Raw genomic sequence first — 13,049 nt, forward strand, 5'->3', positions numbered from 1 at the left:
GCCCCGGCTGCGCGGGAGCGGAGCTGGGCGCAGCGGGAAGGGCAGGCCGGGAGCTGCCTCACGGCACCCAGCTTGTCACCACCACGTGGGGATTGCCAGCGACTTCTGAGAAACGGTGTCTGGGCTGGCAGGGTGCGTGGCCCGGTGGATTCCCTCAGGCCCCCCAGCCGATGTCAGGTTTCTGGAGGCAGGTGAGGAGGGAGAAATGGTTTTTTTTCCCCTCCGAACTTGCAGCGCTGATTCAGAACTGCGGTGTGAGACCACGCTTGGAGCCCAGGCTGTTCATCCCACAGGGATATACACTTCAAATGCTTTCATTCAGCCCTGATTAGCCCCTTGTGAAGGTTTCATTGACTTTATTTTAATGACTATGCATCAGACATGAGGAAATCCTTAACAGAAAGATGCAGGTATCGTGATCATAGTCTAGAGGTTAGGTCACTGTAAAAAGTTGCCTAAGATGCTGCTGGTTTCAGCAGAGATGAAACATGACAAGTCTAAGGAATTCCAGCCACCTTCTCAAAGCTTTTTCTTTTTTTTGTCTTACCCAATTTCACCTTTCTTCATCACAGTAAATCTGACCTCTCCCTCTTGCCTCAAGGCTTGTCCGTACAAGCTAGGCCCAGGTAACAAGGGTATGTGTTGGGGCATGTTAGTCCTTTAGTTCTGTTATAACTACACCAGAGTCGAGATTTTTGGTTTTTCCTCTGTTATCTGAGCACGAGAGATTTTGAAAAGTTTGACCAGTGTGGTGTTGCAAGGTACCGTGCTCTCCCCACAGCACACAGCCTGCGCCGAAAGCTCTTCTCCCCAGCCCCTGTGGCTCTCCCACAGCAAAGCTGAGCCCTGGCCTTGAAAGGTGATGGACCAGCTATGCAAGTTCCCAGCTCTGGTTTCACAGTGTTTTGTCCTGTTCAGTGGTAGTTTCCAAATGGCTATGACCAGTGAAAGCTGATCCCTGAGACTGAATTCTGACTTTAGCAAAACTTACCTTTACCTTTCAAAGGGGCAAAGAGTGTGGATTTTAGTTTTCAAGAGTAGGGAGAAAGCTGAAATGGAGCTTCTCTGAAGTTTGACCTCCTGTTTATTCTGCTGGGCTGTGATAGCATCTAGAAAATCAACATAAACTCTCTAGCTGAGGGCTTTTTCCTCCCAACTCTATGGCTCTGCTTGTCTCCTTTTTGGAGAAGATACCAATGAATGTGGAAGGGCAGGCTCTGCGGTATCTTCCTTTGCCTGTCGGTTTGTGCTATATATGCATGCAGCCCTGGCAGAGCGGGCTTGAGGCTCCTCAGCAGTGTCGGCAAAATCAAATGCTGTACTTCTGAGATGAAGGGCCACGTCTGAGCTACAGCAGAAAGCTGTGGAGGCCTGCTGGAGGTGTCTGGGTGGAGTGAGGGCTTCTGCTGAAGAAGGCCGAGTAGTGCTTACCTTGGAGGCAAAGAAAGCGCCAGCCCAGCCTTCTAGGGCTGTGGTGTTGGCAAAGAAGTCCTGTGAAAACTACTAGAGGAGTCTCTACTTTGTCTAGATGTGGGCTTAACTCATGCAGTGATAGTAATTTCTATTGCTTTGGGAAATACACTGAGAGACAAAACACTGCCAAGAGTCAACCACAGAAAGGGAAATGTCTCAAGAAAGAGAAGTAGGGCATAGAGGATGCATGGATGAGATGTATTTGGAGATGTAACTTATTTTCTGCCCAAAGCCTTGTTGAGAAATATATCAAGGTATACTTGTCGCATCATAAATGTATGGAAGGAGAGAGTTTAATAAGCTGTTCAAATCCATAAACATGGAGGTGACATTAATGAAAGTAACTTGCATTTGCCTGTGACTCTTGTGAGTGCTAGGAAGTCTTCTCATTCATAGAATGTCTAGAGCTGATTTTTCACCTTTTGAAAAGTGACCATTTGATGTATGATGTCACCCTGCAGGTAGAAGGACACAGAAAAGAAGATGGACTGGGGAAGTCTACAGGCTGTTTTAGGAGGCGTAAATAAACACTCCACCAGCATCGGAAAGATATGGCTCACAGTCCTGTTCATCTTCCGTATCATGATCCTGGTCGTGGCTGCAGAGAGAGTCTGGGGAGATGAACAGCAAGATTTTGTCTGCAACACACTTCAGCCTGGGTGCAGAAATGTTTGCTATGATCACTTTTTCCCCATCTCTCACATCAGACTCTGGGCTCTGCAGCTGATCTTTGTTTCCACACCTGCCTTGCTGGTGGCCATGCATGTAGCTTATACCAGGCATGAGAAGAAAAGGCGATTCAGAAATGGTGAGAAAATTGATATTGAAGAGCTGAAAAATGAAAAGGTTCACATTCGAGGCCCCTTGTGGTGGACTTACACCAGCAGCATCTTCTTCAGGATTGTCTTTGAAGCAGTCTTCATGTACGTGTTCTATTACATGTACGATGGGTACCAGATGCCTCGCCTGGTGAAGTGTGATGCGTGGCCCTGCCCCAACACAGTGGATTGTTTTGTGTCTCGGCCCACCGAGAAAACCACATTTACTATTTTTATGCTTGCTGTGTCTGGGATCTGCATGATGTTGAATCTGGCTGAGTTGTGTTACCTAGTGATAAAAATTTGCATGAAAGAATCCAGGAAAACAACAGTTTTAAAGTAATTCCCCAGTTTCAGGATTTCCAAGCTCCCCATTTCCCTCAAACTTTCTTAGGTGTCAGAAAACGATCAGCAATATTTTCACACTCAAGGAAAAGGGTAAAAATGACTGTTCTTTCATGTTTTAAAAATGATAGCCTCCCTGGGAAGCTGCCACTGAGGCAGGTTTTAAAGATCGTGAGCTATTCAGTATTCCTGCATCCACAAATAGAGAGAGCAGCCTCCTGGCAGTGGCTTTTCCAAGCATGCCTACTGCTGGGATCCTGTTGTTGGGACAGAGTCACTTTTCAAAAGGTGGGAGTGGAAAGGCCCAGGGAAGGCTCTAGTGCCCAAAGGAGAGCCAGGAATCACAAACACACTGTGTCAGCTTCCGAGGTGAGCCAATAGCAAAGGGTTTTGGTCAAAAGTAGGGTGATGGGCTTTTTGGGGGAGCTTATGGCTTGTGAAAGGAAGAAGGCAAGGAGGTGACTGTTCATGGCAAGTGTTCTCTTCTCTCTCAAGTATTCTGGAGAGCAAGGAAAGGGCCTAGGAGCACCCGTACTCTATGGCAATGCATCCTGCGGACTCTGCTGGGCACCAGCATTGGTTTTTATCATTTTATCTCCGCACCTGCACTGAGGAGCATCTCCTGCAGGGCTGGGGTGGCCAGTCTCAACTGCTTGTGAATGCCATCAGGTCAGGCCTACCTCCCTTTGCTCACAGGGCCTGCAGCAGTGGGGGGATGAAGTTTGGTTTTTCATTGTCTTAGGTGAAAAAAAAGGATTGTCACCTTTGAGAAGGTGTGGGCAGCACAAGTGTTTTCTTCTCTTGTTCTCCCCCAGCACCTTGTGAAGAATCTCAGTACAATAGATTTTGTTTGATGAAGAGACTTTTCACCCCCTGACTGTGCCTCCTTCAGCTGTGCACCTTTGAAAGTGTTGCTTTTTTTCAGTAAAAGCCAAGAAAAATTGCTGTATTTCATTCTGTTTGTTATTCGAAAGAAGTGCTTCAACTTACAGCGTGATGTGCAGTAGACTGCACCTACCAGTGCTCCTTCTGTCAGTCCCTTTTTCCTACCCAGCCTGAACAGCTTTTCTCCATAAAGCCTTCTCCCTATCTGAGGTACCTTTCAAGTGAGTCCATGAAACCACTCCCAATCTCTCTGACATTCCACACTGTGAGACTGAATCACCTTTTCTCTTCTTAGGGTAGGTCTAGCAGGAAGTACAGACAGCTTGCAGAGCTGAAATAGCAAAGGGACCCAATCAGAAATGAGGAGGAACTTGGTATTTTTCTTGAAGTTCACATTGCTGAGCTGTGAATTGTGTATTACTAACCTGAAGAATTATGTGAGTCAGTCTGGTCTTGTTTCTCCAAAGTAGTCTCAAAATGTGTTTTATGCCTGGCGCAGGCAGCTGCACCAGCACATACAGCAACACAGTTGTATCTCCCAAGTGCCTGCCCGTTGAACCCACTTCTGGAAAGCTGGCTTTTTTCCTCCTTAGCTTTAATAACTGACTTTTCCCCAAAATGAATGAGTGCTATCTCAGCTTCTCTATTTGCATCCATCTCTTACTGCACATTTAAGTTTATCACTGTTGGAGTAAACAAAGCTGCATGAATTAAGACCCATGGCCCCTCACTGTGCTCTGGAAGTGAAGCATCAGCAGGGTCACATTGTTCGTGAGCTACATCCCGTGTGACAGCTTGACTGCAGATGGAAATCTGTCTTCTAAGAGGGGAGCAAGAAAACCATAAAAACACCGTCCTCAGAAGCATGATGGAAAGTCATTGATAATGAACTGAACTGGAAACTTGTACTGTGAAAACATCCTTAATTCAACTCTAGAGAACAAAGCTTGGCACGTATCAGGTTTGTGCTTGGTAAAGTTCCTGCATTGTCCCATGTACAAGTGTGAAGAGAACAAACTACCTACACTCCCAGTGCTCTAGTCTTACATTTCTTTTGTAACAACAGGATTTAAATTTTTTTTTCTAAAATTATAATTAAAGCACTCTTGTGGTGTCAGTTTTCTGTATTACTTGTACGTGTCATGTATTACCTAATGTGTCTAATGAGAATCGGTTCACCGTCGTGGAAAATGTATGCACCGACACTACATTTAATAGCCAAGGGCTACTGTAAGGCCTTCTGCTGCAGGTTGATTTTTCAGTTGGTTATGTTGCCTGTTATCCTGCAGACTTTGTGAGCTGATAGCAGAAGGTCGCCTAGGTGACCCCTACTAGAAATCAAATGGTCTGCCCAAGTCAGCCTCAGACTAGCAGAACTGCAGCTGGAAAAGGCTGGTGATAAATAACTTAACCAGCTCCATAGGGGAGAGAGTTTGTTTTCCCAGCCTGCCTCTGAGTTTAACTGGAACTTGGAATGAGACACTCCAAAACTGGTCACACTAACATTGTGTGGTTATCTTCAACTAGCAGTTTGGCAATCAGATTATCACACAAGGAAAGATAGAAATAGCAAAGTGTCTGGAAGTGGGCAGGAGAGGGCTTTGATCCAGAACTGCAGCATCAGGCGATAATAGCTCTACCAGGACATGCTAAGTGTCGCTGAGATTTTTTTTTTGTATTTTAAATTTGACTAAATAGCTGCTTTGTTGGGAAAAAAGTTCAGATACTTCATAGGAACATAGGAATTGCACCTATTTGCCACCTGTGCTACATTGCATGGTTGACCTCCTACAAGTGGATCTGGTACAGATTAAAATACAGTGCTGTGTTGGAATTGTCTGTATTCTTTCCTGAAATACAGTAGAAGCATCTACATTTTTTGGCACTTGGTTCCTAGGGTCTTCTCAGAATTAAGATTGCAAGAGTGTTGAAAACTGAAGCACGTTCTTTCCTGAAATACACTAGAAGCATCTACATTTTTTGGCACTCGGTTCCTAGGGTCTTCTCAGAATGAAGATTGCAAGAGTGTTGAAAACTGAAGCAGCAAATCTGAAGTCAGCACTGTAAAAGAGGCTGATTCCTCACCATCCAGTGTAGCCAGAATATAAAGTGTCAAATAATATGGTATCAGAACTGGGAAGTGTAGGAGTGGGACTGGCTAGAATTACACCTTGACTGAAATCACCAGGAGAAAGCACCATTGACTTCATCAAGCTAAATTTTCATCTACAACCTTGAAACCAAAACCACAAACATGTTTGTCAGAAAGGGGTAGGGGGTAGGGGAAGAAAACTTCATGATTAACTCATAGGCCCAGCTAGGGTAAAAACCCTAACTCCCATGGCAGAAAGACTGACTTAAAAGGAAATCAGAAGTCTACATCTGTATTTATGACTTCTGGATATAGAATTACCGTTATTAAAGGTTTTCTTAGGCAAAAAATCCTTCAGACGTTTTGCAGTTTTCATGAGCCAATGTACTGTGTTATTTCCCATCTGACATTCCCAATTATATCGTCCATACCAAGAACAGCATTCCTGTACCATGGAGGTTCAATTCAAAATAGCAACACTGTTAAAAGTTGCTTTATTTTGAAAAAATGTACTGCAGCAAATAAGCAACAGCTAAGAGCACTTTACTACAAACTGAACTTGGTGGAAATGAATCTCTTTTTTCCCCTAATCATAATTCTCTCCCCTGCAACTTAGGCTAATGTGTTTTACCAGGCAACAAATCACACTCAAAGAATTGCACTGCATCTTGTGATCACCTGTTCTGATACTCAGGACAGCCACTACCCTGGGTGTTAATTACAGGTTTCTTTGGATTTTCACCATCTTATTATCTATATAGTCATTTGAACCTGTTTGTAGGCAGTGGCAAGAGTAATGTCAACTCTCTGAGTTTTAATGAGCTAAGAGTGATGGGAATGATCTTAGAGATAGCTCAAGAGGTACATATACTTTTTTCCCCATCTGACCAACTCAGCTTGTCTTTTTCTTTTACAGAATATATTTATCTTCTGTAAAGCTGGCCCAGCTCTGACCTGACTATTTTCTCTATAAGCCTTCCTAGCCACCAAAAAAAAGTCTTTATAACCTAAGTTTGGAAATGTGTTTAGCTTTAATCAGGAGGTGCAGCTGAGGAAACAAGTCACATCTCTGACTGTCCACCTTTGAGGACCTAGCTTGCCCCTGCTATGGTTGGTTCCCCAGTACTACCATAGAATTCAGCCTCAGACTTGGCCACGTAGTTGCACATACCTTCTCCTTTTTTCTGCCCATTAAATCACTGCCACTAACTCAATGATTATTTTACATCTGCTTGCTCTGTGCTCAATCCATTGTATTTGAGTAAGCCATCTACTGAAAAATACCCTCTCCAAGAATACCACCAGGTAGTCAGATGCTTGCATAAGCCTTTCTGGTAAAGAAGTGATATGGTACCAATACGACATACAGTTCAGGGAAATATGTTTTGAGTGAGCTGGTAGAGAACTTACACAGCTGAGCTATGAATCACTGCAGGTTGTAGATGGATGTTTTGAACAGCAGCATATGTCCTGCGTGCTGCTAAGAACCAGCATTTCACTCATAGCCCGGCACAGTACCCAGGATAATAAATACTGTAGTGTGTGAATGCAGTCACACTGCTCTGAAGCAGGTGGCATTTTTCAGCGGACAAGCTGTGCTGGGCAGGCTTACTTGCTTAGGCAAGGTGTATCTTTTCTGTTGTCTTAGCAATCACAGTAATACAGGCTTGTCAGCTGGGAAAGACAATAGCAGTCTTAAAACTGTTCAAGTCAGGATCGTTAAATTTGGTTTAAAAGTGTTTTGCAGATAATTTTCTACAGAGGTTTAATTTTTAAGACAACACATAAAAAGTCCTCCCACACCTCTAAGTGATCCACACATTACCAGGAATGCTGCACCTTCTTTTGATGGGGTGACTGGAAAACTTGCTATCTGTTTGGTATCCAGCTATTAACATTTCTTTTGTCACAAGACTTCTTTCACTTGATTTGAAAGTATTATAGCAGTTCGAGCACACAGAATCAACCCTGAATCTCATTGTTTCTGAGTTTCTCCAACTGAAAGATAAAGGCGACAACTGTGTCATGTTCACAGGGAACAGAACAGTTTAATCAAGCGTTGATTGTTAAGCTCATTGCAACAGGTGCCAGAAAAAATATTTTATAATTATTATGTGGTAAAGATTTCAAACCTATTTTATGTTGCATTGTTAGCGTAATGTCTCCTTACGGTTAGTCATGTCCCTGCCCTAGGTGTTGCATCCTTTCCAAGGACTGAGTGTTTAATTCACAGTTTAAATGGCTTCCACGATTTCTCCAGCACAAATAAACAGAAACAATCTAAACACTTATCCACATACATGTGCACACAGACACAGAGGAAATCATTCTCTCACTGTTATCCGATAGAACGCTGAGGCAACATGGATTTGTCAGGAATAATTTCTGGCTGTGCCATGATAAAAGCTTTTGCGTATAGCAGTAAAATAGAATCATAGAATGGTTTGGTTAAAGATCACCTAGTTCCAACCCCCCTGCCATGGGCAGGGACACCTTCCACCAGGTGTGGGGCAGCCACAACTTCTCTGGGCAAACTGTGCCACTGCCTCACCACCCTCACCGGGAGGAATTTCTTCCTTATATCTCATCTAAACCTACCCTCTTCCAATTTAAAGCCATTGCCCCTTGTCTTATCACTACATGCCCTTGTAAAAATAGTTTTTGATGACTCATTGTCAGAGTGTAAGGATCCACCACATGGGATAAACTTCACGCATCTGGGAGGAGCTGCAGCTACGTGGGAAGATAGGCTTAGAATTCAGTAAGGTCTTTATCACCAGGACAAATGGTTTCACAAAAGCAGTTTGGGAAGTTAGGAAGGAGTAAATGGCACTATTGTGGAACACTAAGCACTTGCAGAACTGTAGGATGGAGACCTGTTCTGAAGCAAGGAACAGTTTTGTAGAGAAGAGCTGGAGTTTGTAGATCATCAGTGGAACCTGAGTCAATAACATTGTTGACTTGGGAAAATATCATACTGGTATGCATTAATGGTTTGTCAATAATAGGATGTTTGAAAGAACATTTCCACTCTTGTTAGCACCTGAAAGTCCTTATCTAGATCCTACTTTGGGGCACCATCTGCCTCAAAAGCCCATTTGTCAGCTGGAGAAATCCCAGAGTCAGGAATAATATACAACCAAATATCTAAAACACAGAAGCTGTGAGGAAAGCCTGAACGAAAGGAGTTGTCCTGAAAAAGTCTAAGGGAAGACCCAAGAGCACTCTTCAAATATGTAAAAGATTGTGGCAAAGAAGATGAAGATGTTGGTCTTTACATCCACTGGCAACAGGACAAAAACAAGAGGCTTACATTGCAATGAGATGTAGTCACTGCAAAACGTCTCTGTGAAGAGGGCTAAGCATTGAGTTGGATGACTGTCGAAGACTGTTAAATGGCAGCTCAGTCCAACATCTGTTGAGGATGGTCTAGGTATAGAACTCTGCTCTAGGGCAGAGGGAACTTCTAAAATCTGTGAGGAAGGGGACCCCAACTGAAAGAGTCAGACGTACAGGTTCCTTTTGCTGAGCCGAAGCTCAGCTGCTGAATCAGAATCTTTCTCGTCTAAATTCACATCTATTTGTCAGTGCAGGGTCTATCCAGCATGGTCTCTGTCAGCATAGTTCCTTTGTGCTTTTAGCAATTGTAATGATACATTCTTGTGCTATAAGAAATTCCACCTGGCAAAGCATATGAGGTGGCGTTGTGAGTACATAAAACTATAATTAATATAAATGAAGTTGGTGATGGAAATTTTTTTTTTTCTCCTCAGCACAGTGGGTAAAAAGCTCCCTCTGCCTCTGTTTTGTGTCTCACAAAATAGGCATTCCTCTCAACAGGACAAAGACCAAAACCCAGATCAATTTTCACTTTTGCTGCCCAGTTGACCGTATATGCAAACATTGGTGAAGTTCACTGAAGCCTGGTCTGCATCCAGGAGAAGTTTCACAGCGATTCATGCCATTTTGTGTTTCTTTCATTTCAAAATCTAGCTTCTTTCGCTTCATCTTGTTGTACAGCAGTTTGAATTTTGTGGTGAAATTTTCCTATACATGAGCTTGTTTTTCCATTTCAAAGCAAGATATCTATTGCTGTTCCTTTCTGTGGAAGGTAGCCAGTATTTGAGGCCTTTACAAATTCATCGTGCGTGTCAACAAGGTATATTCCTGGTAAAACATAGCGTATTTGCTCTTATCCCAAACACAGTGAAAAAGAACATCCTTGTTTAGGAGGTTTGGTTGTGGTTTGGCACTATGAATTGTTCACCAGTAGTACCAGTTTAGGGCGTTAACACTGATGTAATCCCTTCCTGCTCGTTCTTATCCTGTCTGTGTCTCTCTCCCACCCCACTCAACATAGTGCCTCTGCTCCAGGACCGGTCCTGTGCCAGCACCGTTGTTTGCACAGCTGTGCTCAGCACTGGATTGGCCGACTGGTTTAGCTGATGAAGAAAGGAACGTTTTGCTTTGCTGGGTTGTTTTTTAGCTGGATCAGTTCCTTGATCTGGCTTACAGGGAAGCCCAGTGAACTTTTCTGCTGATGTGACTGTGGAGCAGTAGGCCGTGGTGTTGGGCAAGAAGAGCTGCAGGGAGTGAGTGGAGGGGGTGGAGGCAATGGCACCGCACCGTGTTAAGTTTATTTGCTGCTACACACGCTGCAGTTTCAAATCACAGCCTCTGGCTGTATTTTTGTAAGTGCCTGCTACTAGAAAGGCAAAAGTCTGACTGCCTTTTCCCTCCTGTGCTGCTGTACCCTCCCCTGCGCTCTGCTCCTCTCTACTGGCCCTGTGTCTCATCCACTGGCCATCTTCTCCCTTGCTCTGACACGGTCTCCCCTCAACATTTCTATGAGTTGATTTAACTCACTAACTCATCAGAGAACCATTTGAACTCTGCATTTTGATTTGTTTTCAGCTCAGTTAGCTTTCTGCCAGGCTTGTAGCAAGCATGAATGTATTTCAAATATCAGTATTTGTATTTCTTCATATTTCTGCCAGCAGTGTGGAAAAAAAAAAGCATCACACCATGACAGAATGATAAAAGGCATCGGTGCTCTTAGGATTCTGTATCTCCTGTGTCTTACTTTTTTTATTCTTCCTTCTAACAGATGTCTGGCTTGTATAGATTTAGCTCTTCCTCTGCTACATCTTCCACAGAGATTTTGCATCCGCAAAGATGACCTGGAAGCATCTCACTGCTACATATCTGCAGCAGTCTGGTTTTTTCTGTTGTGTTAAGAGACTTCGCACAGTTTCGAAAGGACTTTCAAGAGGAAGCCGGTTCTGGTGGGTAAGATGCCAGCCTAGGGTCTCAGTGCCATTCTCAGAACCGTATAACCTAGGACGAGCCGTTAAGTCTTCCCGTGCCTCCGTTCCTACAAACTAGAAGTCACAATAACTCTTCCTACAAACTAGAAGTAAGAATAATTCTTCCTGTCACCAGTTCTTATTAGTTAATGTGCTTTGTTCTCTGACATGCTTGTCAGCATTGACTAGCTGAACAGAACGCTAATCACTAATTGATAGAATAATAATAGTGACTATACAATATGAGATTAAACTACTACTTTGGTCTTTTTATTACCATTTTATTTAGTTAGTTATTCAGTTAATTAGTTCTAAAGCCTTTCGATTCATCCCTGCAGAAAACAGAGAGCAGGAAAGATTGCAGTCCTCCTTGTTCAAAGCGTGCCTCCAGAGGGAGCAGTACCTTCCTCAGCCTTCAAGTCTCTCTAGTGCCATCTGCTGTAGCACAGCGGCACGGCAAGCGCAGCCCTTTTCCTTGACGGACCGTGCAGTGCCGCAGGCTGAACTGAAGGCTTTTGTACCTCTTTTTTTTCAGGCTGATTGTGTGGGCAGAACTGCTACAGCACTGCCGAGCCATCTATCACTTCGGCCTGGCTCGTTTACCACTAACGACATGTAGCGCAGTTCAGGCGTCCTGCCACTAAACCGTGTTCGGATGCACACCTACGGTAAGAGTGATCCTCTTCTGCACTTCAAAACAGATGCTTACATTAGAAATAGCAGGGCGTAAAACACTCAATATTGAGCTGAAAAAAATCCATTTTCTTGTTGTGCAGCAGTTCAGGTTCAGACTAAGATCAAGATACATCTCCTTAACTTACGAGATCTTTTTATCATTTCATAAAGCTTGGTGTCTATTTCTCATCTTTCTTTGTACCTTGCCATACAAACCTGATTCTTCTGATCTTAAAAATGCCTGCTGGACTATTCTGTCTACAGACTTCTTTAATTCACTTTATGTCCTGGTTTCAGCTGGGATAGAATTAATTTCCTTCTCAGTAGCTGGTACAGCACTGTTTCAGATTTAGTATGAGAATAATGTTAATACCACACTGATGTTTTAGTTGTTCTCAGTAGCCCTTACCCTCAGTCAAGGACTTCTCAGTTTCCCGTGCTCTGCCGGTGAGGAGGTGCAGAAGAAGCTGGGAGGGAGCCCGGCCAGGGGAGCTCACCCCAACCGGCCAAAGGGATGTTCCACACCATGGAACAGCACGGCCAGTACAGAAACTGGGGGAGTTGGCCAGGAGGGGCCGATCGCTGCTTGGGCATCCGTCAGTGGGTGGTGAGCAATTGTGTTGTGCATCACTTGTTCGTTTTTATTTTCTCCGTGGGTTTTATTCCTCCCTCTCTCTCTCTCGCTGTTACCTCCTTTTTCATTACTATTGTTATTTACTTTATTTCAATTACTAAACTGTTCTTATCTCAACCCACAGGTTTTACGTTTTTCTGATTCTCCTCCCCATCCCACCAGGGGGGCAGGAGGGGAGGAGTGAGCAAGCGGCTGCCTGTTACTTCGTTGCTGGCTGGGGTTAAACCACTACACTGTGTTTCTGCGCCAGCCAAATCATATACTGCTCAAGGTGTATCTACGTGTGGAACAGGCGTTGTCACCTGTGTGATGGAAGAAGAAAAGTGCTACAAAAGAAGAGAATTAAAGGAAGGCTGAAAATTATGTAAATATGCATTTTAATGTAAAAATTTAAATGTCACCTTCTGTTTTGTGTTGCTGTCTAGTGTTAATGACAATGGAGGGAACCCTTCAATCATAATAAGGACCTACGGATTTGGAGGATGCTAAAGTGGCATCTAGCCACTGGCAGTGCTGTGGAGGCAAGTGGCAGTGAGGAAGCTACCAGGATGGCTCTTTCACGGGAATCCCTCTGTCAGAATGTCCACATGAAGAGACACTTTTTAACACCATCATTTAAATCGGAGCATATTTTCCATCTGAATAAATTCCTCAGGATCACAAGTCCTACTTTGTCTATTTCCCCTTTATTTGTCTTCAGATCCTTGTGTTCTAGTATGTGACTAACAAATTGCCCTCCATACCTCCTCAACATGCTTCCATGCTTGGGTTTTCAACAGGACATAATTGGTTCTTTCACAGAATCGATTTGGTTGGAAGAG

General features: G+C 43.8%; 1 protein-coding gene across 1 annotated transcript; it reads left to right on the top strand.

Annotated features, from left to right (window-relative positions):
* Nucleotides 1-1,932: 1,932 nt before the first annotated feature.
* On the top strand, nucleotides 1,933-2,729 carry LOC104159442 (gap junction beta-2 protein-like). Its single transcript, XM_009697345.1, has one exon. The coding sequence runs from the start codon at nucleotides 1,957-1,959 to the stop codon at nucleotides 2,632-2,634; it is 678 nt and encodes a 225-aa protein (XP_009695647.1). The 5' UTR covers nucleotides 1,933-1,956; the 3' UTR covers nucleotides 2,635-2,729.
* Nucleotides 2,730-13,049: the final 10,320 nt, after the last annotated feature.

The sequence above is a fragment of the Cariama cristata genome, unplaced genomic scaffold, assembly GCF_000690535.1.
Source record: "Cariama cristata isolate BGI_N322 unplaced genomic scaffold, ASM69053v1 scaffold10493, whole genome shotgun sequence".
Lineage (NCBI taxonomy): Eukaryota > Metazoa > Chordata > Aves > Cariamiformes > Cariamidae > Cariama > Cariama cristata.

Excerpts from the sequence above, each read along its gene's own strand:
- LOC104159442 (XM_009697345.1), top strand. The coding sequence starts at position 1,957 with ATGGACTGGGGAAGTCTACAGGCTGTTTTAGGAGGCGTAAATAAACAC.